This window comes from Sorghum bicolor, chromosome 5, assembly GCF_000003195.3.
Source record: "Sorghum bicolor cultivar BTx623 chromosome 5, Sorghum_bicolor_NCBIv3, whole genome shotgun sequence".
Lineage (NCBI taxonomy): Eukaryota > Viridiplantae > Streptophyta > Magnoliopsida > Poales > Poaceae > Sorghum > Sorghum bicolor.
The window spans coordinates 14,739,828-14,763,957 of NC_012874.2; the positions used below are offsets into that span (position 1 = coordinate 14,739,828).

Consider the following 24,130-nt stretch of genomic DNA (forward strand, 5'->3'; position numbering starts at 1 on the left):
TCTCAAAATTAGAAATTTTAGGGTGTGACACCATCCCAAAATTAGTGTTTTTGTCTAAATATCATTTTTTTGTTATGACTTATTTTATTATCGAGTATACTTTAATAATTGTTTATTTATTTTATAATTTATAAAAAAATTTGAAGAAGACCAACGGTCAAATACGATGTAAGTAAAAAACGTCACACTTTTTTAGACGAAACGAGTATGTCCAAAACGATTTTTCTTTCTGGGAGTACCTGTGTGCCAATAGTGGCTTCCCAACAGGATCACCTCTTCCGTGTCAGAAAGCACGATTTTAATTAATTAAGGGTGTTTGGTTGGAGTTATTAAAGTTTAATCGGTATTGTAGTATTTTTATTTTATTTGACAGTTGATGTTTAATTATAGACTAATTCGTCTCGTAAATTACTCTTTAGCTATATTTTTAGTTTCATAAATAATCTACATTTAGTACTTCATATATATATATATATATATATATATATCTAAATATTCGATATGACTGGCAGTAACTTTACCGTAATCAAATAGGTCCTGATAGGAGCATTTATACTTCTGGCTTTAGTGGTGGACCAGACACGCGGAAGTCATTAGCGATAGTGGAGCCACAATTATATATTTTTTCCGGCTAAATTGTTGTACCCGATAAAAAGTGCAACATAGTGCAAACTCATCTCCCGTGCAAACTGTGCAAACTCTAATCTGGACCAGAGGATGTTGATCCAAGAGGGCGCATGAGAGGTGGAAGGAGAGATTTGTAAAAGTGTGATTAAGAGCGGGCGGTTAAGTACAAAATTACTCAATCTTTTCGCGCCCTTTGGATCAGCATCCTGTGGTCCAGATTAGAGTTTGCACAGTTTACACAGGAGATGAGTTTGCACTAGATCCGTTCCCGATAAAAAGAGAGTCAAAATTATATTGCTTCCTTGGTAGATAACCACGCCTCCTCTCCATGCTTTTGATTCTTCCCATCAGAAGATGGATATGTTTGCCTCGCATCCTGGGATGCAGCTTGCCGGCAGCAGCGCAGATGTCCTTGCCGGCCGGCCAGCGCTGCCAGCCGCAGGGAGCCTTCCCTGCGCCCGAGCAAATAGGCCCGGTGGTTCAGATCTTCAGTTCTTCTCTGGGCGCCATGGTCTCCCTTCTTGCCAAGCTCCGTTCCTTGCTGGTCTCTGCAGAGGATCACCTGCCAGAGCCGTTGAAGTCACAGAAGGACAAGCTCGAGATCATCAGACAAGATCTCGAAGCAATAAACACCTTCCTCGTGAATCTGTCATGGGTGGAAGCTCCCAACATGATGGTGAAGCACTGGATGAACGAGGTGCGTGATCTGTCCTACGATATTGAGGATTATATTGACAATTGTAGGGAAGAGCCTTGTTCTGATTCAGAGGTGGAGGAGTTAAGCACTCTCGTGAAGCAGGCCAAGGACGCCCACGAACGCCACAACAGGTATGATCTTGGGCGTTGGGCATCAAATCCTAGATTTGTGGTCGATGGTGGCGAGCAGGGCTTGGTACCAAGGCTCAACGGGGACGCCACAGACCTTGTTGGTATCAGTGATTCTAAGGCTGAACTTATCAAGCGGCTTAACATTGACGCCGAACAGAGGCTAGTATTGTCCATACAAGGACCTCCAGGTGTTGGTAAGACTACGCTTGCCAAACAAGTGTACTGTGAAATTGAAGGACGGTTCGAGTGTGGAGCTTTTGTTCGGGCCTCAAAGATGCCTGATACAAGGAGGCTTCTCAGTAGCATAATCTCCCAAATCCAGCCACGGGATGAAAGACCCCCTCATGGTCTACCCGTGCAAGAGCTCATTGACAGCCTAAGAAAACATCTCCAACAGAAGAGGTATATAACTAGTACATATATGTTAAGGAACTGCTCCCTCCTTCAAAAGCATGTGCACTATTACAAAATGTAGGTTCATTGATATGTACAGAAAATTCTCACAACGAAGATCTTGGTATATATACTAGTCAATTTACATATGTGCTGAGTTTCAATTTCAGGTTTCTGTTTATTATGAGTAGCGATAACGAGAAAATCTGACAAATCATATACTATACGGAACAGGGAAAATAATAAAATTAGATAGAAAAGAACCTTATCAATTTTGTTTCTTCTAATAAAGTGGAGTTTGAAATTCAAACTTTGAATCATGATAAAAGCATGTATACCAATATTTTTGAGCTTACAAACTCAAAGCATGTATACCTGCCAAATAATTCAAAAAGTTATCATGATTCAAAATGTTATAATGATACCAATTATTTGGCAGGTATCTGATTGTAATTGATGGTTTGTGGGAAACAACATCATGGGATATTGTTAGTAGCGCATTCCCTGATGACACTCATTGTAGCAGAATATTAATAACTACAAATATCGAAGAAGTAGCTTTGGAGTGCTGTGATTATGAATCTGATGCTATTTTTAAGATGGAGACACTTGGTGGAAATCACTCCACAGAATTGTTCTTCAATAGAGTGTTTGGATTTAAGCATGAGTGCTCTAAACAATTGAAGGAATGCTCTGAGGAAATTATAAGAACATGCGGTGGTCTGCCACTCGCGATCATTAGCATAGCTAGCATTTTAGCAATCCAACCAGATAACTTAGAGCTGTGGCGCCATGTGAAAGAAGCATTATTTTCGAGATTGAGATATAATCTTACTTCTGAAGTCAAGCTGAGAGAAATAGTAAGTCTGAGCTACAATAGTCTTCCTTGCCATTTGAAGACGTGCCTACTATATCTTAGTATGTATCCTGAGGGTTATACATTCTTCAAGGCTGACTTGGTGAAACAATGGAGTGCCGAAGGTTTTATAATTCCTGGTGAAGAGAAAAATTGTGATGAAGTTGCAGAATGCTATTTTGATGAGCTTACCTGCAGGGGCCTGATACAACCCAATCATACCAATATCTCAGATGAGGTGACTTTGTATACACTGCACTCCACTGTATTTGAAGTTATTAGGAGCATGTCCATAGAAGAGAACTTCAGCACTGTGATAGACTACTCCAATACCATCTCAGAGCTTTCTGTAAAGATTCGACGACTATCTCTCAGATTCAGTAGTGCCAAATATGCAACAAAACCAGAAACCATTAAACTATCCCCTGTGCGGTCACTTATGTTTTATGGACTTGTTGAGTGCCTCCCTTCAATTATGGAGTTTGAGGTACTTCGAGTTCTTATTCTTGATGTTTGGGGTGACCATGACCAAGAATTAGACCTCAGTGGCATCGGCAGACTGTTTCAGCTGAGGTACATGCGGATTACATCTAACATCATTGTCAAACTACCAGCAAGGGTGATTGGACTACAATTTTTGCAGACAATGGAAATTTATGCAAAAGTAACTTCTGTTCCATCAGATATTATTCATCTCCCGAGATTGGTGCACCTCTGTGTACGTGGTGAGATAAATCTGTCCAAAGATATTGGCCACATGGGATCTCTACGCACATTTCAATCTTTTGACCTCAGCAGTAACTCTGAAGATAATATACGGCAACTTGGTGAGATGACAGACCTTCGTGATCTTCATGTCATCAGTCCTACAGAAGTGTCTGACCCTCTGAAGGGAAAGTTGATAGCATTCGTTTCTTCCCTTGAGAAACTTGGCAATCTAAAATCTATAATTTTTGAACTTGCACCTGCTACTTCATGCACAAGCATTGACTTGGATTGCTCATGGAGCATATCTTCTCTGTCCGTCTTCCTTCAGAGACTAGAGCTGTTACCGCCCATTTGCATCTTTTCAAGGCTCCCTGTTTGGATTGGACAGCTCCGGAAGCTATGCATTTTGAAAATTGTTCTTAGGGAATTGACGACAGGTGATGTTGACAGCATCGCCAAATTACAGGAACTCACCATTCTCTCTCTGTACGTCAGGCAACCAACTGCAGAACAGATTGTCTTCCATCGTGCAAATTACAATGAGAATGCTATACTTTCAGATTGTATACTTTAATAACTTCAAAATAAGAGGACTGCCGAGGTTCAATACTTTATTTAGGCCTTGTTTAAACAAATTACAGAAGTCCTCGGTACTCTAATGTATTAAACCTAATTAATCTGTAACTAGCGCCTACTGTAGCTTCACTGTAGCACCATATTGTCAAATCATGGACTACTTAGGATTAAAAGATTCGGCTCGCAAAATAGTCATAATTTATGCAATTAGTTATTTGGTCTATATTTAATACTCCATGCATATGTCAAAACACGATAGGATAGGGAGTAAACTTTAGGGGGAGAGGAACTAAACAAGGCCTTACTCGATCATGTTTAATCTATGGGTTTCATCATGGTGCCAGTTCCACCTATTTGACGATGTGCATGCAGTTAAGATTTCTGGCGTGCAACAGTTTTTATACAAGATCTGATAATGACTTGTCCCGCTTCTTTTCTCAACAATATTTGATAATGCCTTTAGGTTAAAAACTGTATGAAAGAATCTTGGTGGAGATAAATACTCCACTTATTATTTGTAACTTCACTGAAACGTTATAATAAACTGTTGCTAGCTACTTGATTATGTCCTGGGCTTCCAAGCTAGCTAGCTGAAGAAATTTCAAATGAGATTTTTTATAATTTCAGATTCTAGACATTCTGCTGATTTAACAACATCAAAATAAGAGGGACTGCCGAGGTTCAGTACTTTATTTACTTGGTCAAGTTTAATCTGCTGGATTTAGTCATGGTTAAGATTTCTGGCGTGCAATAATTTTTATAGAATATCTGATAATGACTCTACTTCTTTTATTTCTCAACGCATACTAGATAGCGCTTTAATTTAGGTGAAAAACTGAATGAAAAACAAATCTTTTAATGTGGCTGATCAGCTCATGTGATTGCAGTAGTAAACCACCTATTTGCTATGTTTTTGGTTATAGCATTCTAGTTTGTATGGCTGAAATTTCTATTGAAGTTAGTATCAATTCTAATTTCCATGACTAAACATAGACGTGATATGCAAATGCGATACATCTAATATAATACTACCCAGTATCAAAATAAGAACACTAACATGAAACATATAATATTAATGTATTGGGTATATATGTTACACAATCTCTGCAGGTGGCATAAAAAAAGTGAGCTAGACGAGGTAGCTGCAGTTGTTGAAGAAGTGTCACCGTCGGCCCAGCATCAGGAAGCTCCAGCACCGCCAGTGTCGAGGTTTCCCCAGGCCCAGCCGCAGCCACTGGCGCAGCAGCCTCTGGTGCCGTCTCCGTTGGGGCTCAGCCGGTACGAGTCACAGAAGTGGCGTGACTGGAACACGTTTCTGCAATATCTGCAGAACCACAGGCCGCCGCTGAAACTGGCATGCTGCACCGGCGCGCACGTCATCGAGTTCCTCCGCTACCTCGACCAGTTCGGCAAGACCAGGGTGCACCTTGAGGGCTGTGACTACTTTGGCCAGCCCAACCCACCGGTGCCCTGCGCGTGCCCGCTGCGCCAGGCCTGGGGATCGCTCGATGCACTCATCGGCCGCCTCCGCGCCGGATACGAGGAGTTCGGCGGCCGCCCCGAGTCTAACCCGTTCATGGCCAAAGATGTGCGCATCTACCTCCGCGACGTGCGGGAGGCGCAGGCAAAGGCAAGCGGCATCTCCTACGTGAAGAAGAAGCCCAAGCACGGGAGCACGGCAGCGTCTCCGGTCGCGCCGCCTCCTGTTGTAACTGCAGAGACCGCGGGGACGATGTCAGGAGCCGCCGGTGAGGTGGACGACGACGACGAACCATCGTCGTCTGTAGGTGAATTGAGGCAGCGCCAGCGCAAGGTCGCCACTTCCGCTGGGGGCATCCCCGCTCCCGCTGCCGCCGCGCGCGCGGCACAGCAGCCACCCACGCACGCGGAGCTGGAGCGTGTGCGCTGCGTCGGCAGCGGCGCCGGTGGGACGGTGTGGATGGTGCGGCACCGTGGCACGGGGCAGCTCTACGCGCTCAAGGTGCTCAAAGGGAACCACAACTACGACGTGCGGCGCCAAATCGCGCGTGAGATCGCCATCCTCCGCACCGCCGACCACCCGGCCGTGGTGCGCTGCCACGGCATGTACGAGCACGGCGGGGAGCTGCAGATCCTTCTCGAGTACATGGACGGCGGCTCCCTCAACGGCCACCACATCGCCACCGAGCCGTTACTCGCCGACGTCGCGCGGCAGGTCCTGTCTGGGATCGCCTACCTCCACCGCCGCCACATCGTGCACTGCGGCATCAAGCCCTCCAACCTCCTCATCGACTCGGCGCGCCACGTCAAGATCGCCGAGTTTGGCGTCGGGCACATCCTCAAACAGACCATGGAGCCCTCCAACTCTTCCGTTGGCACCATCGCCTACATGAGCCCCGAGCAGATCAACACAAACCTTAGCGATGGCAGCTACGCCGGCGACGTCTGGAGCTTCGGCCTCAGCATTCTCGAGTTGTACCTGGGCAGGTTCCCCTTCGGGGAGAACGAGAACCTCAGCAAGCAGGGGGACTTGGCCAACCTCATGTGCGCCATCTGCTTCTCCTATCCGCCTGAGCCACCGCGCACCGCCTCGCCCGAGTTCAGGGGATTCATTAGCTGCTGCCTGAAGAAGAACCCGGCCAAGCGGCTGACGGCCGCGCAGCTACTGCAGCACCCTTTTGTCGCAAGCACGCAGCCGCAGCCGCAGCTCCTTGCTGCTCCTCCCCTGCCATGATCACAGTTTCGGATTGGGAGTAGAGTATGGATCTCATCTCAGTTTGGCCTTGGCTGCAGGCAGTGTGGACTCCAATAGGTGGCATTCCCATGTCTGTCAGGTGTATACTTGGAACTTGGACGGAACTGATGTCTGAAGGGAATTGGCTGTCCAGTTTTGGTGGTCTTCTTTCCATCATCGTCGTCCTCATCCATCCATGGTGGCTGCTGCTACTGCTGCTGTTAAGGAGAACCCCCTTGATGTTCTTCAAACCAATTTTGAGTGTTGTGTCCATCATCAATTCATCGCCAGGGTCGTCCTCAACCAGCTCCTCACTACCATTAAGGTTCTTTCTCCTTCCTGTTATTTGATGATGTTCTTTACTTCCAGCGATTATATATAGCATAACGAGAGAGAAAAAAAGTATGGGCAAATGATTTTGTAAAAGATCATATCAAATTTCAAGTGCAGAGAGGTCCACTTCGTACCAATTTTCATTGTTCTAAAAAAGGAACTTCAACTTTTCTTTTCTTTTTTATCTCCAATAATCTCCATGTAGGAGAGCTGTCACATGAACTGGCAATTATGCTAGGCTGCTAGCATCTCTCTGTGATAGTTTTGGCACATAATTGGGTGACGATGATTGAACACATGATGATGCTATATATATAGTAGATCTGCCGCTGCTGCTGCTTGATAGGTTATTCGATTTCTTTATTTTCCGGATATATGACTGCATAGATCGAATCTGGAAATGTGAATAGAACCAACTTTAATTATTTCCGTGTCTCTCTATATTGATGTTGCTCCTGAAATGTGAACCATGCCTTTCTGTCTTGCCAAATCCCGCCCACCTGCTTAAACAGTTGCGTACTTGCGTGCACTGCGGAAGCAGCATCAGCTATCGGGCGCACGTAATTAAGTACTAGTAGTATAAAGCATATGGGCTGGCCAGCTAGGTACTTTCTTGGTCCAACTTCAGCGAAGGCAAGGCCCGTTCTAGCATGAGATTGCAACGTTGAACCATGAGCCTGGCCGTGAGCGATGTGACATCTTTGATGACGGCTATGCCGATCCGGTGGAGGAAGTAGGGGCAGAAGAAGGTGTCGAACGGACATCCAAACCCAATGTAGGATCGAAAAACACATTTTATTTCCCTCTGGTGTGTGGGATGGAGGAAACGCCTATTGAACGTGTCAACTTTTGTACCCATCGTGAATGCTGTCTTGACTACAGGAGCTATATATACTACAAGTGTGCACCGTGATCACTCGCCACGTGAGGGCATGTGCACCAGCAGCAGGCCACCGTGGGCTACTCAAGCAGCGGCGTTGGAGAACAACAGGATGTCCAAGGAGAGGACATGCCTCACACGGTCACGGACAGACCCGGTTCCGAGATTACCGGGACCCGGCAGGAGGAAATTCGTAGCAATATATAATACTGAGTGTGGATATATATAAATGGTTACCAATAAATTGTTAATTAGGGCACTCACAATGCAAGACTCTATCACAGAGTCCAAGACACTTAATTACATATTATTTATGGTATTTTGCTGATGTGGCAGCATATTTATTGAAGAAAGAGGTAGAAAAAATAAGACTCCAAGTCCACATTGTTCGAGGTAATAAATAACTTTAGACTCTATGATAGAGTCTGCATTGTGAGTGCCCTTACATATGAAATTATGAATTGTTACTGATAGCAAACACTTGAAATGCATTCAAGCCAACTTGCACAAACTTAACATGAATTGGCATAGGTTTGTTTCTCTACAATGGACGTTTCTTGAACGCCTAGTATCGATCGCGACTCTTAAAATATTTTACCAATGGACGCCGGATATACTACTTTTAAAATGACAAGATGGTGCTGAAATTGAAAAAGACAAGTAAAGAATGAGTAACTCAGTAAATCAGATGAAACAAGCCTATCTTTCAGTACGACAGTACATGCCTCGCTGTTGTCCTTTGGTGAAGAATTGCAGTGAATTGAAAATTTTGAAGTAGAACCGGCAGGAAAGCTGCCTGTGTTATTATATTTAAAGAAACATTGAATTGAAAATAGGTGAATCCCACGATCACTGAATCAGTTTCGGGGTTGCATTTAAGAACATGATAATGAGTATTGCAAGCTTCGTCGTAGTCTGAGCGGGCAGTCCGACGTCCAGGTCCTTCTCCCGTCAGGCCTAGTGACGCCCCACAACACCGGTTGCGGTTCCGGTGATCATCCTCAGCAGCGATAGCGAGGACGACAATGAAGTCGACTGGACGGCGCTCGTCAGTGACGATGAGTCGTCGGGTAGTAGTTCTCCTGTGAGGAGCTGACGACGCCTGAGGGTGGCGTTATTAGCCCTTGCTTTGATGTTGGCCTAATGGAGATCGAAGGATGGACTGCTCGTCTTCCCTCCATTAGCTCGGCTTCGTTCTAGGCCCTCTAAGATTTTGATGTCCCAAAGTAGTTAAGTAGGTTTATCCTTTGTCTCGATCATTGTGTGGCCTCTGTGCCGATCAACCTTATGTAAATAGCTTGAGTAGTTGTCTCTCTACTTGATTTTAATATAAGTACTTTCGTCTTTGAATTCTAAGTACTTTTTCTTATTATAGGAGTTGTTCGTCTCCGTCCGAGTACTTCTTTCCTCTCTTCTATTCCTCTCACTACTACAGAATGAGGCATTGGTCGATGCCTAAAATCGCCAAAAACTTCGGTCTTTTTGCGGCGTGGAGTTAACGGCCCCTTTAACACCGGTTCGTAACACGAACCGGTGCTAAAGGGTCCTGCCCAACGGCTACTGACAGCTGCTGTCGGGGCAGGGACCCTTTAGCACCGGTTCGTGCTACCAACCGGTGCTAAAGGGTCCCCTTTAGCACCGGCCAGTGCCATGGGCCGAGGCAAAGCCTTTAGCACCGGTTTGTAACACAAACCGGTGCTACCCTTTAGCACCTTTAGCACTGGTTTGTGTCTTGAACCGGTGCTAAAGGTCCGGTTTATAGGTCGGCTACCTCCTCCTCTCTGCCCATTCGAAACCGAGAGCACCATTGTTGTTCTTGGAGCTTCCATTTTGTTGTTCTCCTTTGTTCTTCATCTCCGACGCCCATCGTTGATCTTCTTCGACTCCGTCATCGTCTCTTCGTACTTGGAGGTGACTAACTGCATCCTTTTCTGTCTTTGTCATGTTGTTTTTGGCTTGTGATTTTTCCATTATTTTTAGCTCAAATCCACTTTGTTATTTTGAATCATTCACTTGAATTAGTATCCATATATATATATATCATATTTCATGGTTGACCTAGTATTAATATAGTTTGCAAGAATGAATTATAGTATCTTTTTATGATCTTAGAAAGTAGGATAGTTCAAATTAATTGATTTGTTAATATCACTTGATAAGTTTTTATTACTACATAATGTCCATTGTATAATTTAAAAGATTTTTTTGAAGTAACTAGACAAATAAAGAATATTATTAGGTTCTTCTTTAATCATACGTGTTTACTAGTAAATGTGGAATTTATAATTGTTTAAAAATTGAGTATGGATAGTAGATGGCAACCGTGACCGGGTCTTCGGTCTCTCAACGGGTTCAAAAGTGATACCGGCCGGAACTCCCTCTCATTACTTGTGGCAAGTGTGGACAGAAGATTGTGATGGAGTACAAAGTATCGAAAGAGAGAGTAAACAAGGGTCATATATTCTACAAGTGTTCGCATCGTAATGTGAGTTATTTCTAGACATTTTCTTATATATGTGCTTATTTTTTAATGATATTAATTAAACTTTTGTTCTCTCTTTTAATTTCAATGGGACGGTACCGACGGATGTACAGGTTGGTATTGGGAGGAAGAATACATTCAACACATCAAGAAATCTTTTACACAGGTGGTTGAGGCTGAAGGTGATGAGGCAGTGAGCCGGCGAAAGGAGTTCAATGATGTTGATCAAGCGAATGATCTATCTATTATAGTTGAGATTGGACGCGAACTAATTATGTTGCTTAAGTGCATTTTGGTTTTGGTTTTTTTAGTGCTAGTTACGATTGTATTTGTTGTAGCCAAGCTTGCTTGAATTAATCAACTATGTGTGTTAGACATGTTGTGCAATAAGATGAGAAACTATATGTGTGCATGGTTTTCATAATATATATGTTATATTTAATGCAGATGGTAACACGTAATTGGATGTATAATGCCGATCGGCGCTCCGAAGTGTTTATTAATGGCGTGCACTATTTCTTAAGTGTGGTCGAGACAAATAAGAGGGACGGTTTCATGTGTTGTCCATGTGCCGTGTGCAAGAATTTGATGGAATAGTCTAACTCAAGGACTCTTCATTCACACTTATTTAAGGATGGTAGTGGGACGGTTTCGGGTCGGATATCCGCGGGTTTCGGTTCTCGCGGGTTCGGTTTTGGGGATAATTTTCCACCCATGGTTTTCGGGTTCGGGGCCCCGAAATCTATCGGGTTTGGTTTTCCACCCGTGGATATCCGAAATAAGTCATTAGAATTAATTTTTATATTTTATAATATGATAATAATAACTTTTTACTTAGATTATGAAATTTATTTTAAGCTAACTCATGAAAATATTTATGTTTTATTGCCTCTTGTTTATACATGTAAATATGTGTGTATATATTATGTATATATTTATAGAAAGTCCTTATTGCTATTATTATGTTGACATAGAAATCGGGTTTCGGGTATCCATTCGGATTTCGGATATCCACGGGTTTGGTTTTGGGGAGGGTTTATTATCCGAATCGGTGTTCGGTTTGGTTTCGGGTTTCGGGTTTGGGTGCACATAGACTTCACCTGATCCGAATCCGCCCCGTTGCCATCCTTACACTTATTAAAGTCTGGTTTCATACCTGTCGACGAAAGCTGATCGGCAGTCTACCTTGGGGTATACCCACGGTAGTAGTTTATCGGTAGACGGTGCGCAAACTACGAACTCGATGGTGACGCAAGACACGGACAAGCTTTTTATCCAGGTTCGGCCGCCGAGTTGGCGTAATACCTACGTCCTGCGTCTGGTTGTATTGATTTGTGTTGAGAGAATATGATGTATGATCTGTCCTCTAGGGGACCCCTGCCCCTCCTTATATATCCTGAAGGGACAGAGTTACAAGCAAAGTATCCTATTTGGTACAATATCTTGTAGCCTTGCGGTGCACGCCGACCAGTCGTGCGCCGCACGTCTTCATCTTGTGGGCCGAGCCACCTTTGACGGTGCGGCCCATATAGGCCCACGAGGGTATAGGGGTTTATACCCCCACAGCTAGTCCCCGAGCACCATGTATTGTGATGTAACACGCCGTCTTGAGCTTCTTCGATTAGTGAGGCTTGACGTCTTCAATAAGCAGGAAAGTCGCCCAAACAGTTGCAACGGTATTTTGACCAACTCAAAAGACAGTTGATCAACATTGACATCGAAAAAGCAGGTTGTTCGAAGAATGCATGGTGCTCTTAATTAAAAAAGATTTCTTTCCTGGTGAAGTGTGCCCACTTTACTTTTCTGAAAAGTATAGACCTCAAAATAGCAAGCATATTCACCGCAAGGTGAAGTGTGCCCACTTAGTCCCCGAGCCTGGTAGTAGGTGACGTAGGCACGTGGTGCCAGGGTCAAAAGAAAATTTCCCAAAGTAGTTTTGAGACTGAGATGCATCGCTAGATGCATCGTACCGATGTAGTCCCCGAGCTTGCTGGAAGGCGAAGTATGAGCCTTGTAGCAAGGTCTAAAAAATTGAATTTACCAGTCCCCGAGCATATCATGCTCGTCTGCAATTGAATAGACTAATCGACCAGTCTCCGAGCATATAACGCTCGGTGGTCGGTACAGTCCCCGAATTCTCAAATTGGTGGGCTGGTCGACCAGTCCCCGAGCGTATAGTGCTCGGTGGTCGGTGCAGTCCCCAAGTTCTTAAATTGGTGAGCTGGTCGACCAGTCCCCGAGCGTATAGTGCTCGGTGGTCGGCACAGTCCTCGAGTTCTTAAATTGGTGAGCTGGTCGACCAGTCCCCGAGCGTATAGTGCTCGGTGGTCGGCACAGTCCTCGAGCACGGCGTAGGGGCCGGTGAACAAGTCCCCGAGCGTGGTTGGGAACGTAAACGTGCTCGGTGGTCGGCACAGTGTTCGAGCATAGCATAGAGAGTAGTCGACAAGTCCCCGAGCGTGGTTGGGAACGTAAACGTGCTCGGTGGTCGGAGCAGTCCCCGGGCACAGCGTAGGGAATAGTCGACGAGTCCCCGAGCGTAGCTTGTCGACTGGGCCAAACCCCTGAAAAATAAATATAAAGAATAGGTAGTACATGATGTATAAATAAACTTTAGATAAAACTCAGTACTGAGATAAGTTTTAGATTTTTTGTTATAAAGTTAGCACAAGTAGTTAATTCATCCTAGAGCTTGTACCAGCTCTGGTCTAGCCAACAATCAGCATGAGGTGCGGAACCTAGACATGCGTGGGATTGCCAGCCTCGCCAGAGAGCTACTGCCGACCACCCGGAACGCAGAGGGCGGATCTCATGCACGTGTAGGGAGGAGTCGGAGACAGTACCGGCTCTGGAAAACTCGTGTAGGAGAAAAAACTAGTCGGCTAACCAAAAAGTTGTTTTTGAAGGATAATAAAAAATATTATGCCAAAAATAAATAAAATATTAGAAGTGTACTTATCTTTGGACGAAAGTCTGGTCGGTGGTGACAGAATTGTCTGGCCCTCGAGCTTTTTGACTTGCTGTCATGACGGTGGTCGCGGTTGTCGTAGCGCCGTTCTTCACGACGATTATTATTGCGACTGGTGGTCAGAGCAAGTAGGCCAAACAACTTGGTCGTTAGCCCGAGCAGGTCGATGTCGTCGATCTGCCTCTCTTTGTAGTAGGGAAGCAGGTGTCGCCTCGTCGGCGTGGTCGGAGACGTTGTTGGAGTAATCGGAGTCGTAGCCAGCGTGGTTGAAGCCGCCGCCGACGTCGATGAAGAAGTGGTTGGCGCAGATCGGATCTACACCTCCTCCGTGGTCGTGGCGGTGAAGCTGTTGAAGCTGACGGCGAACGTGAAGTCGCCCGCCATGGCCACGAAGTCGGGGATGATGGCCATCTTGTTCGTCTAGGAAGCTGTACGCACACCCCCTACCTGGCGCGCCACTGTCGACGAAAGCTGGTCGGCAGTCTACCTTGGGGTATACCCACGGTAGTAGTTTATCGGTAGACGGTGCGCAAACTACGAACTCGATGGTGACGCAAGACACGGACAAGCTTTTTATCCAGGTTCGGCCGCCGAGTTGGCGTAATACCTACGTCCTGCGTCTGGTTGTATTGATTTGTGTTGAGAGAATATGATGTATGATCTGTCCTCTAGGGGACCCCTGCCCCTCCTTATATATCCTGAAGGGACAGAGTTACAAGCAAAGTATCCTATTTGGTACAATATCTTGTAGCCTTGCGGTGCACGCCGACCAGTCGTGCGCCGCACGTCTTCATCTTGTGGGCCGAGCCACCTCTGACGGTGCGGCCCATATAGGCCCACGAGGGTATAGGGGTTTATACCCCCACAATACCAAACTATATTTGTTGGACCAATCATGGAGAAAGCGGGATTATAATGGATGAAGGTGAAGAAGAAGAAGAAGAATTGGACCACGCCAATATTATTGCTCAGTACGATGGCTTCAATGATGTTGCAATGGGGGGAGATAATGAAGAAGAGGTAGCGGCAGAAGATGATCGGGGCGATGATGCTTTTGGTGATGCCATCCGTGATGCACAAAGAGAATGTGAAAGTGATAAATAGAAAGCCAAGTTTGAGCGCATGCTAGAGGACCACACGAAATCGCTATATCCCACCGCTGAAGAGGGGCAAAAAAAAGCTGGGTACCACACTGGAATTGCTGCAATGGAAGGCAAAGAATAGTACATCTGACAAGGCATTTGGGCAGTTATTGAAGATCATAAAAAAGATGCTTCCGAAAGGCAACGAGTTGCCCACCACTACGTATGAAGCAAAATAGGTTGTCTGCCCTTTGGGATTAGAAATCCAGAAGATACACGCATGTCCTAATGACTGCATCCTCTACCGTGGGGAGGAATACGAGAATTTGGATGCATGTCCAGTATGTAAGGCATCACGGTATAAGATCAGGCGAGATGATCCTGGTGATGTTGAGGGTGAAGAACGTCATAGGAAGAAAATTCCTGCCAAGGTTATGTGGTATGCTCCTATAATACCACGATTAAAACATCTGTTCAGAAACAAGGACAGTGTAAAGTTGTTGCGGTGGCACAAAGAAGACCGTAAGATAGACAATATGCTTAGACACCCTGCCGATGGATCCCAGTCGAGAGCGATAGACAGAGAATTCTCAGATTTTGCAAATGATGTTAGAAACTTGCGGTTCGCCTTAAGTACAGATGGTATGAATCCTTTCGGTGAGCAGAGTAATAGTCACAACACTTGGCCAGTTACTCTATGTATCTACAACCTTCCTCCATGGCTATGCATGAAGCGGAAGTTAATTATGATGCCGGTGCTTATCCAAGGACCGAAGCAACCTGGCAACGACATAGATGTCTACCTGAGGCCATTAGTTGAGGAACTTCAACTTTTATGGAGCAAACCAGGATTTCATGTGTGGGATGAGTACAAACAAGAGCACTTTGACCTGCGACCATTGCTATTTGCAACAATCAATGATTGGCCAGCTCTGAGTAATCTTTCGGGCCAGTCAAACAAGGGATATAATGCATGCACACATTGTTATGAAGACCTTGAATGTGTATTTTTGAAAAAATGTCGAAAGGTCGTGTACCTTGGCCACCGTCGGTTTCTTCCTGTGAACCACCCAGTACGAAAGAAAGGCAAGCATTTCAAAGGCAAGGCAGACCACCGGACCAAGCCTCTCAATCAAACCGGGGATGATGTACTCGAAATGGTCAAGGATATAAAAGTGGTATTTGGAAAGGGACGAGGCAACGAACCTATTCCCAAGGATGCTAAGGGACACGTACCCATGTGGAAGAAGAAATCCATATTTTGGGAGCTACCTTACTGGAATGTCCTAGAGGTCCGCAACGCGATCGACGTGATGCATGTGACAAAGAATCTTTATGTGAACTTGCTCAGATTCATGGGTGTCTACGGGAAGTCTAAGGATTCACTTGAAGCACGACAAGACTTGCAGCGCATGAAAGAACGAGACAACCTGCATCCAGAAAAGACAGATGATGGACGTCATTACTTAAGCCCTGCTAGCTACACTCTGAACAAAGAAGAGAAGGAAAGCATGTTTGAATGTCTTAGCAGCATCAAGGTCCCATCTGGATTCTCCTCCAATATCAAGGGAATAATTAATGTGCCAGAGAAGAAATTCCTAAACTTAAAGTCCCATGACTGTCATGTTCTAATGACACAATTGCTGCCGGTGGTTTTAAGAGGAATTTTACCTCCACATGTACGTCTAGCCACCGTAAAGCTTTGTGCATTCCTCAATGCAATTTCTCAGAAGGCAATCAATCCAGAGCAACTAGCTACTCTGTAGAATGATGTCGTTCAATGTCTCGTCAGCTTTGAGTTGGTGTTCCCTCCATCCTTATTCGATATCATGACACACCTCCTAGTTCATCTGATCAAAGAGATTCGTATTCTCGGTCCTGTGTTCCTACACAACATGTTCCCCTTCAAGAGATTCATGGGTGTCCTAAAGAAATATGTCCATAGTCGTTCCCGGCCAGAAGGAAGCATTGCCAAGGGCTATGGAACAGAGGAGGTCATAGAGTTCTGTGTTGACTTTATTCCAGACCTTGACCGAATTGGCATTCCTGAATCTCGACACGAGGGCAGACTCAGCGGAAAGAGAATACTTGGGAAGAAAACATATATTGGTACGGGAGATGATTACTTCAATAAAGCACACTACACAGTTCTCCAGAACTCCTCATTGGTGGAACCATATGTTGAGGTACACAAAGATTTACTACGGTCCCAGTGGCTCGGGAAGAATGAAGCTTGGATAATGCGTCAGCATATGTAAACTTTTGGTGATTGGTTGCGCAAAAAATGTCAGGGTGATGAAAACATTGATGAGTAGCTTTATTTGTTGGCTAGGCAACCATCATGGCATGTCCTCACGTACAAAGGGTATGAGATAAATGGTAACACATTTTACACAGTTTGCCAAGATAAAAGGAGCACCAACCAAATCAGTGGTGTACGCGTGGATGCCACGGATCCAAATGGGAATAGACAAACATATTATGGACGCATAGAAGACATATAGGAACTAGTCTATGAAGCTAATTTTAAAGTTTCTTTGTTCCGGTGCCAATGGGTGAAGATGACCGGAGGTGGGGTAACAGTCGACAAGGAGTATGAGATGACAACCGTGGACCTTAACCATAGTGGGTTCAAAGACGAACCATTCGTCCTTGCCGTAGACGTGAGTCAGGTGTTCTATGTTGGGCATTCTTAACGTCACTACCAAAAGTAAACTTAGTTTTCTAATTGTTGATGCAAAAGCTGGATCTGTAAACACAAAGGGCTAATACCCGATTCGAACGTTAAGGCGTGCCAGCCGATTTGACCTTACTATCGGCAAAGGTGATAACTCGAATACTTTGGTCTCGACAACAGCGATGCGCCCGGATGCCACGGCCAAGAGGTATTCACGCGGAACTCGAGAATGCGTCGAGCTTAAGTCGACGAACTCCTAAGAACTCGTAATGAAAAGGAAAAATATGACGAAGTCGTCGAAAAAGTAGATGCTGGAATATGAGTAAAAACTTGTGTTTGATTGATTGATAGATTACAAGGCCCCAGGGTCTACATTTATACCCTGCTCAAAGAGCTACAATCAGACACGACTAGGACTCGAATTCCAAATTAAACAGAATCCGTATACAAAACGATTTAAATAACTAAGGAAAACACAAAACTATCCTTCCGTGACAAAGTGGGGCACCACCATGGACCAATCGGCAACCTTCAGGTTCTCCTTCCGAATCATCGACAGACTCCTCATCGTAGCCATCGGTAAAAGCTAATGCTTGACCATCGGCATGAACGCGTCACCACCCATGGACTTAATCTCATTCAGCTGTCCCTTCATCGGCAACCAGCCTCATCGGCAATTCCCCTGCAGACCAGTTACTCTTACCCTATCTTGCCGATCTACACTCTACCGATCCTGGGTACGTGTCCAAAAACGGTGTCAACACATGCCCCCCAATTTCGGAGTATAAAATCATTAATGCTCCGAAATTCTCTGTAGTAATGATGCCTTTTCACAATTAATCCTCTCGATTTGGTAACCGACCGTTGAAATCAAACAACTCTGGCCCGATTCTTCCGCAGATCCCTCGAATTCCTCAACCTCCCAAACTGGACATGTCCACTTTATTCGCCCATCGGCAATACTACTGTTAGAAGGAGCTACCGATGGACCGACCAGGAAATCCCGTACAGTAAAATATCTCCAGATTATGACCGCTTCCTGTCAAATCATCTGCGCAATCCCTTGATTACCGTGCGAACAGTTACCATATCCACCTAAGTACCCTTGGATTTCACGGATACGGTGAAGAGATAAGTCAGATTTGCCCTTGCCCATTTTGTCCTATAAATAGTTCCTTCTCGGGTACTCCTTCTCCATCGCATCATTCTACAGCCCCAACTCTACTTTTCTGGCGGCGACGCTGTTCGAGAGCTCCAAGAACTCCAACAAAGGCTTTTCTCCACCAACCTCAAAGTCTTCGATCATCTTCCTCGCGAGGAGATGGCCATCAACTTTGCTGTTCCTAAGGTCAGTTCATCACCCCACCTCTTGTACTTTTACCATACCCTTGTTCATCCGCAACTTATTTTACTGAACACTCTTCTCCTTTTTTTCTTTTGTTCTTCTTTTTATATTTAAGAACTTCTAGGATTTGTCCAATAAAATTGTCATCCCTACCGATCAGCCACACCTCCAATGTCTCGGTCCGCTAGGGAACCCAGATCCCACCGATCTGATTAACGCAGAAACAAACAGAATCCCCTTTAGAGCCGAGAATTTTTCTCTAGATCTGTGGAAAGATGCCTTCCGTTCCTGGCCTAGTCCTACCAAGGGATGGAAGGCTTGGTTTTTAAGAGTCAGCCATTCAAATGAGGTTCAGTGGGGTGAGCGAAAACTGGATCAATGCATCAGGTTGTCCCTTGCCGATATGCATAGGAATGATTCACTGCTGATTGCTGCATCATATTTCTGGTCAGACACACTTAATGCCTTTGTCTTCAGCCATGGCCCTGCTTCTCCCACTCTTGCCGATGTGCTTATGCTCACCAGCTTAGATGTATCCACTGTCGATAGTAGTCACATATTTGACACCACACCTAGTGCCAAGGTGGAAACCCGCTCTATCGGCGGTTGGTCTGGGTACGTTCAGAAGTACCATATAACGGGGCCTGTCAACATAAAGGAACAAACCACCTTTCTGAACATGTGGCTGGACAAATTTGTGTTCTATGGTCGATCGGCAGGACCAACCTCTGTCTACCTATCGGCAGCAGAGAGATTAGCTAATGGTGGCCGATTTCCCCTCGGCTGATACCTGCTTGGCTCTGCCTATCATCTTCTCCACCAAGTGTCTAGGAAACTTCTGCTTGGCGAGTCCATCAGCAATTTAGGGGGGCCCTGGTGGTTCATCAATATGTGGCTTAGCCTCTATATGCACAAGCGTCTTGAGTTCAACCTCTTCGCACAATGCTTCCCCAGGGACATAGCCGAAGATTATGAATTGGATGAAGAAGAATCGGCAACTCGTCCTCCTCTGAACTTTGGCGAGGCTACCATAGTTCTACCTGGTACAGGTGGTAACGCAGATCAGGTTAGCCGATTCTTCTAGATCCTGTACGAAGGCCTGACCAGAGAACAGTGAGCATGGATGCCTTATGAAGATCCAGACACCATGTTTCCTTTGGTCTTCCATCCGTTCAACGATGCTCTTAATAAAGATCATGATGTGATGATGGCACTTATCACTCCAAGAGCCATACCGGTAAACTTCTTCGGCAGTGGGAAAGCTTCCAACCAGACCTATGAATTTTACAACCCATTGGCATTAGCCCGTCAACTAGCTTTCAGTCAGCTGCCGATTGCACTTTGTTATGCCGATGTGATAAAACCCAGGGAAACCATCACCAGTCTTCTCGAGTGGACCAGGATAGCTCCGAGTGCCGATACAGATGCAGATCTATCAGAGTGGATCCCAACCCTCTTCATTACTCAGGCATACAAACAATGGTGGGAAGAATGGAAGGAGCATTTGTTCTGCAAATCGGCTCTTACGTACCGCGGCATGATCGATCCCCAGTACAAAGTCCCCAATGATATTGTAAGTATTTCCAAACCGATGTTCCAATCTTTTTATTTTCATTTTCATCGGTAACTTACTTTCTGTGTTATACTACAGGTCGACGACACACCACCATCGGTCAGTAGGAGCGGCAAGACGATTGAGCTTTTTCCATCAGGTCCGATCTCCTCGATCGGCAACAATGCTCCCACCTTGGCTGCCATAATGCACCGAGGTGTGCGCCTCAAGAAAGTCACCACCGAGCGGATGAAGGCATCTCCATCGGTAGCTGCCTCTACTTTAGCACAGGCCTTCAAGGTAAATTTTCAAACCCTTTCATCCATACCGATTCCATTCTTACATCTGTTACACTTGTACTCACAAATTTTCATTGTTGTACCAGCACATCGGTGCATCGACAAAGACTAGAGGTACGACTGCCGATGCCCCCCAGTCCAGCCAAAAAAAGAGGAAAAGCTCCAAGAGTACCAGAACCCAGGCGAAGCGCCAGAGAACAGCAACACCCTCTCCTCCTCCAAGGTCACCGATTCCGGTGGAATCTTCTCCCTCCTCTCCAGAAGTCCAGATTCAACAAGCACCATCTCCTCCTCAGCCACAAGAAGAACCCCACATAGAAGAACTCCATCCAGAGGAGCCTCAGCTAGAAGACACATCGGCTAACGTGCACGAGCAAACTGCCGATCCAGCAAGTTCAATTATAGCATCGGTGGTTTCCTCTATTCAAACAAGTACTGCTCCCCCTCAAGGTAACATACTCTCTATGGAATCATTACCGATGAACCTACTTTTCCTGTCTTATAATCGCTTCTGTTAATCTTTCAGCTGACATAGTTCCATCGGCAACCCCAGCCGATCAATCCGTGGTTCCATTGGCACCGTCTAGTCAGAGGCGAGAGATTGCCCTAAAACAAGTAAGTTACCCAATCTTTATCTGTATTATTCATCAATACTGCACCATAGAATAACTTATTTTATTTCCTTTTCAGGAACAGGATTCCCCCGACAGTTTGTTTTCCTTTGCCATCGACATCTCTGAAGATGAAGGCGAGGAGGCAAGTTCTTCTCGAGCAGTTGGAGTCACATCGGCATAAATTACGGAAAAATTAGAAGAGTTATCGGCCCTCCTTCATCAAGACACAGCCCAATTGGTCGATGACTCTGATCCGACCAAGGCCTTATTCAAGACCCTTAGAGGCCAAATCCCCGCCGATGCCGAAGAAATCCTTTTCCAAGCTGCACATCTAGAGAGCCATCAACTGCAGTGCCAAAGGGCTGCTCAACGCCTTGCCGATAGAGCTGCTCATGCTCAGCTCTCAGAGGAAATGATGAAAGTGAAGCTCCTAGCCGATGAGAAGCATAAAAACATCGGCACCCTGGAGTCCTCAAGAGATGTGCTGAAATAAAAGATTTCTGATCTATCAGCAAAGAGAGAAGCTCTGCTGACAGAACTCAAACAGGTAGAAGAAGCCTTGTCCCAAGCTCAAGAAGAAGAAAGTCAGCTGCCTGAGACGATCAAAATTCTTGAACAAGAGCGAAATGTCCAAGCCCGCAAAGCACTACAGATGAAGAAGAAGCTGAAGCCGGTGGAGGGCTCTGCCGATGACGACATAAAGGAGATAGAAGAAGCCAATCAGATCCGTCTGCGCGCCATATCAACGATCCAGGCTTTGTTAAACATCTGATTTCTTCATCGGCGGCATACTTGCTCTTTTCTTTTGAACACTCTTAATATTTTGGTCTAGCCAATAGGATTGTTATCGGCACTTTTAAAAACATCAAGTCTGGCCCTAGACTCAGTTTAATCCAGCCGATAGTAATGTTATCGGCATTCAAACTTTTATGCATCGACCCATATACTGGGGTAATATTTCTTTAGATATTTGTCATTTAATGCCCTGGGAAATTCAACTCCTTCGAGAGTTTCTAAGACATAAGCGTTGCCAGGAGCAAATCGACTTATCTGATAGGGACCCTCCCAATTGGGAGACCACTTCCCCAAATTTTGAACTTTTAGTCCCAATCGGTAAGACTAGCTTCCACACTAAGTCTCCATCAGCAAACTTCTTAGCCTTCACCTTCTTATCATACCATTTGGCAACTTTCTTCTTATTCTCTTCTATAATCATCAAAGCCCTTAGCCAATGCCCTGCTAGATCATCCAACTCGTCTGTCATTAAAGTAGCATAATCATCGACAGCCAATTGATCTTGAAAAGATAGTCACCTAGACCCAGTCTTAATTTCCCAAGGTAACACTGCATCATGCCCATATACCAACTGATACGGTGAGACCTTAGTTGATCCATGACAAGCCATCCGGTATGACCATAAAGCTTCATTTAACAACGTGTGCCACCTCCTAGGATTTTCTTCAATCTTCTGCTTAATAAGCTTGATAATTCCTTTGTTAGACGCCTCGGCCTGTCCATTAGATTGAGCATAATAAGGAGAAGAGTTTAATACCTTAATTCCCATACCGATTGCAAATTCATCAAACTCCCCCGATGTGAACATAGTACCCTGATCTGTAGTAATTGTTTGAGGAATTCCAAATTGGTAAATAATATGCTCTTTCACAAAATCGATCATGTTGGCCGATGTAACTTTCTTTAAAGGAATAACTTCAACCCATTTAGTGAAATAATCGGTGGCAACCAAGATAAACTTATGTCCTTTGCTGGATGGCGGATAAATCTGGCCGATCAAGTCAATAGCCCATCCTCGGAACGGCCAAGGTTTAATAATGGGATTCATGGCCGATGCGGGTGCCCTTTGAATATTACCGAACTTCTGACATCCTTGACACCTTTGAAATACTTAAAGCAATCCTCAAGTATAGTCGGCCAATAATACCCATTTCTTCTGATCATCCACTTCATCTTGAATGCCGACTGATGTGCTCCACACACTCCCTCATGGATCTCTCCCATCAAACTTCTAGCCTCATCATCACCTATGCAACTGAGAAGAATCCCATCAATAGTTTGATAACATAATTCATCTTCGAGGAGCACATACTTGGTGGCTTGAAACCGAACACGTCTCTCAACTTTCTTGGATGGATCCTTTAAATAATCAATGATTTCTTTTCTCCAATCATCGGCACCGATTGTCGATATTGCATTTATCATGGGCTGATATCCCGAGGCATGCTGAGCCAACCGATTGGCCTCTTCATTGTGCAACCGAGGAACATGCTCTATTCGGAAATCCTTGAATTCCTTTAACAGTTGCATACTCCTCTCGTGATAAGTTATCAAGACTTCGCTTCGGCATTCATAGCTTCCAGCCAATTGATTTATAACCAGCATAGAATCTCCGAAGATTTCAACAGCATCAGCATGAACTTCCCTTAGTAATTCCAACCCCTTTATCAAAGCTTGATACTCAGCTTGATTATTCATTGACGTGGCAACAATCGGCAAGGAAAACTCGTACTTCCTTCCCCGAGGGGAAATTAACACTATGTCGATTCCTGCCCCCCGGTCACACGTGGATCCATCAAAGAAAAGCGTCCAAGGTACAATTTCCAAAGTCTCCACTGTACCGCAATGCTGAGTTACAAAATCGGCCATAATCTGTCCCTTAACCGCCTTAGCCGATTCACAACGCAAATCGAATTCCGACAGTGCCAAAATCCATTTACCGATTCTGCCACTCATAATCGGCATAGACAGCATATATCGAACCACATCATCTTTGCATATGACAGTGCACTCAGCCGACAACAAATAGTGTCTCAACTTAATACATGAGAAATAAAGACACAAACATAAATTTTCAATGGCTGAATACCTGGTCTCAACATCAACCAATCTCCTGCTTAATTAGTAAATCACACGTTCCTTCCCTTAAAATTCTTGAATTAAAGCTGAACCGATGACCATCCCATCGGTAGACAAATATAATCTGAAGGGCTTTCCTTGCTGAGGTGGAATCAGAACTGGAGGATTTACTAAATAATCCTTGATTTCATCTAAGGCCAATTGTTGTTCTTTCCCCCAAACAAATTCTTGATCAGCTTTCAACTTAAGCAAAGGACTGAAAGCACGAATTTTACCAGATAAATTAGATATAAACTGTGGGGGTATAAACCCCTATACCCTTA

At 44.9% G+C, this 24,130-nt stretch overlaps 2 protein-coding genes across 2 annotated transcripts; both read left to right on the top strand.

Moving 5' to 3' along the window:
• Window positions 950-4,693, top strand: LOC8060025 (putative disease resistance RPP13-like protein 2). Its single transcript, XM_021460912.1, has 2 exons — window positions 950-1,857; window positions 2,288-4,693. The coding sequence occupies exons 1-2, from the start codon at window positions 956-958 to the stop codon at window positions 3,984-3,986; spliced, it is 2,601 nt and encodes an 866-aa protein (XP_021316587.1). The 5' UTR covers window positions 950-955; the 3' UTR covers window positions 3,987-4,693.
• On the top strand, window positions 4,801-7,357 carry LOC110435403 (mitogen-activated protein kinase kinase 5-like). The gene has a single exon (XM_021460913.1). The coding sequence runs from the start codon at window positions 5,046-5,048 to the stop codon at window positions 6,699-6,701; it is 1,656 nt and encodes a 551-aa protein (XP_021316588.1). The 5' UTR covers window positions 4,801-5,045; the 3' UTR covers window positions 6,702-7,357.

Bases quoted from the DNA above. Each gene is read 5' to 3' on its own strand.
- LOC8060025 (XM_021460912.1), top strand. From the start codon at position 956: ATGCTTTTGATTCTTCCCATCAGAAGATGGATATGTTTGCCTCGCATC. The intron at 1,858-2,287 runs GTATATAACTAG...ATTATTTGGCAG, and splicing joins AAACATCTCCAACAGAAGAG to GTATCTGATTGTAATTGATG.
- LOC110435403 (XM_021460913.1), top strand. From the start codon at position 5,046: ATGAAACATATAATATTAATGTATTGGGTATATATGTTACACAATCTC.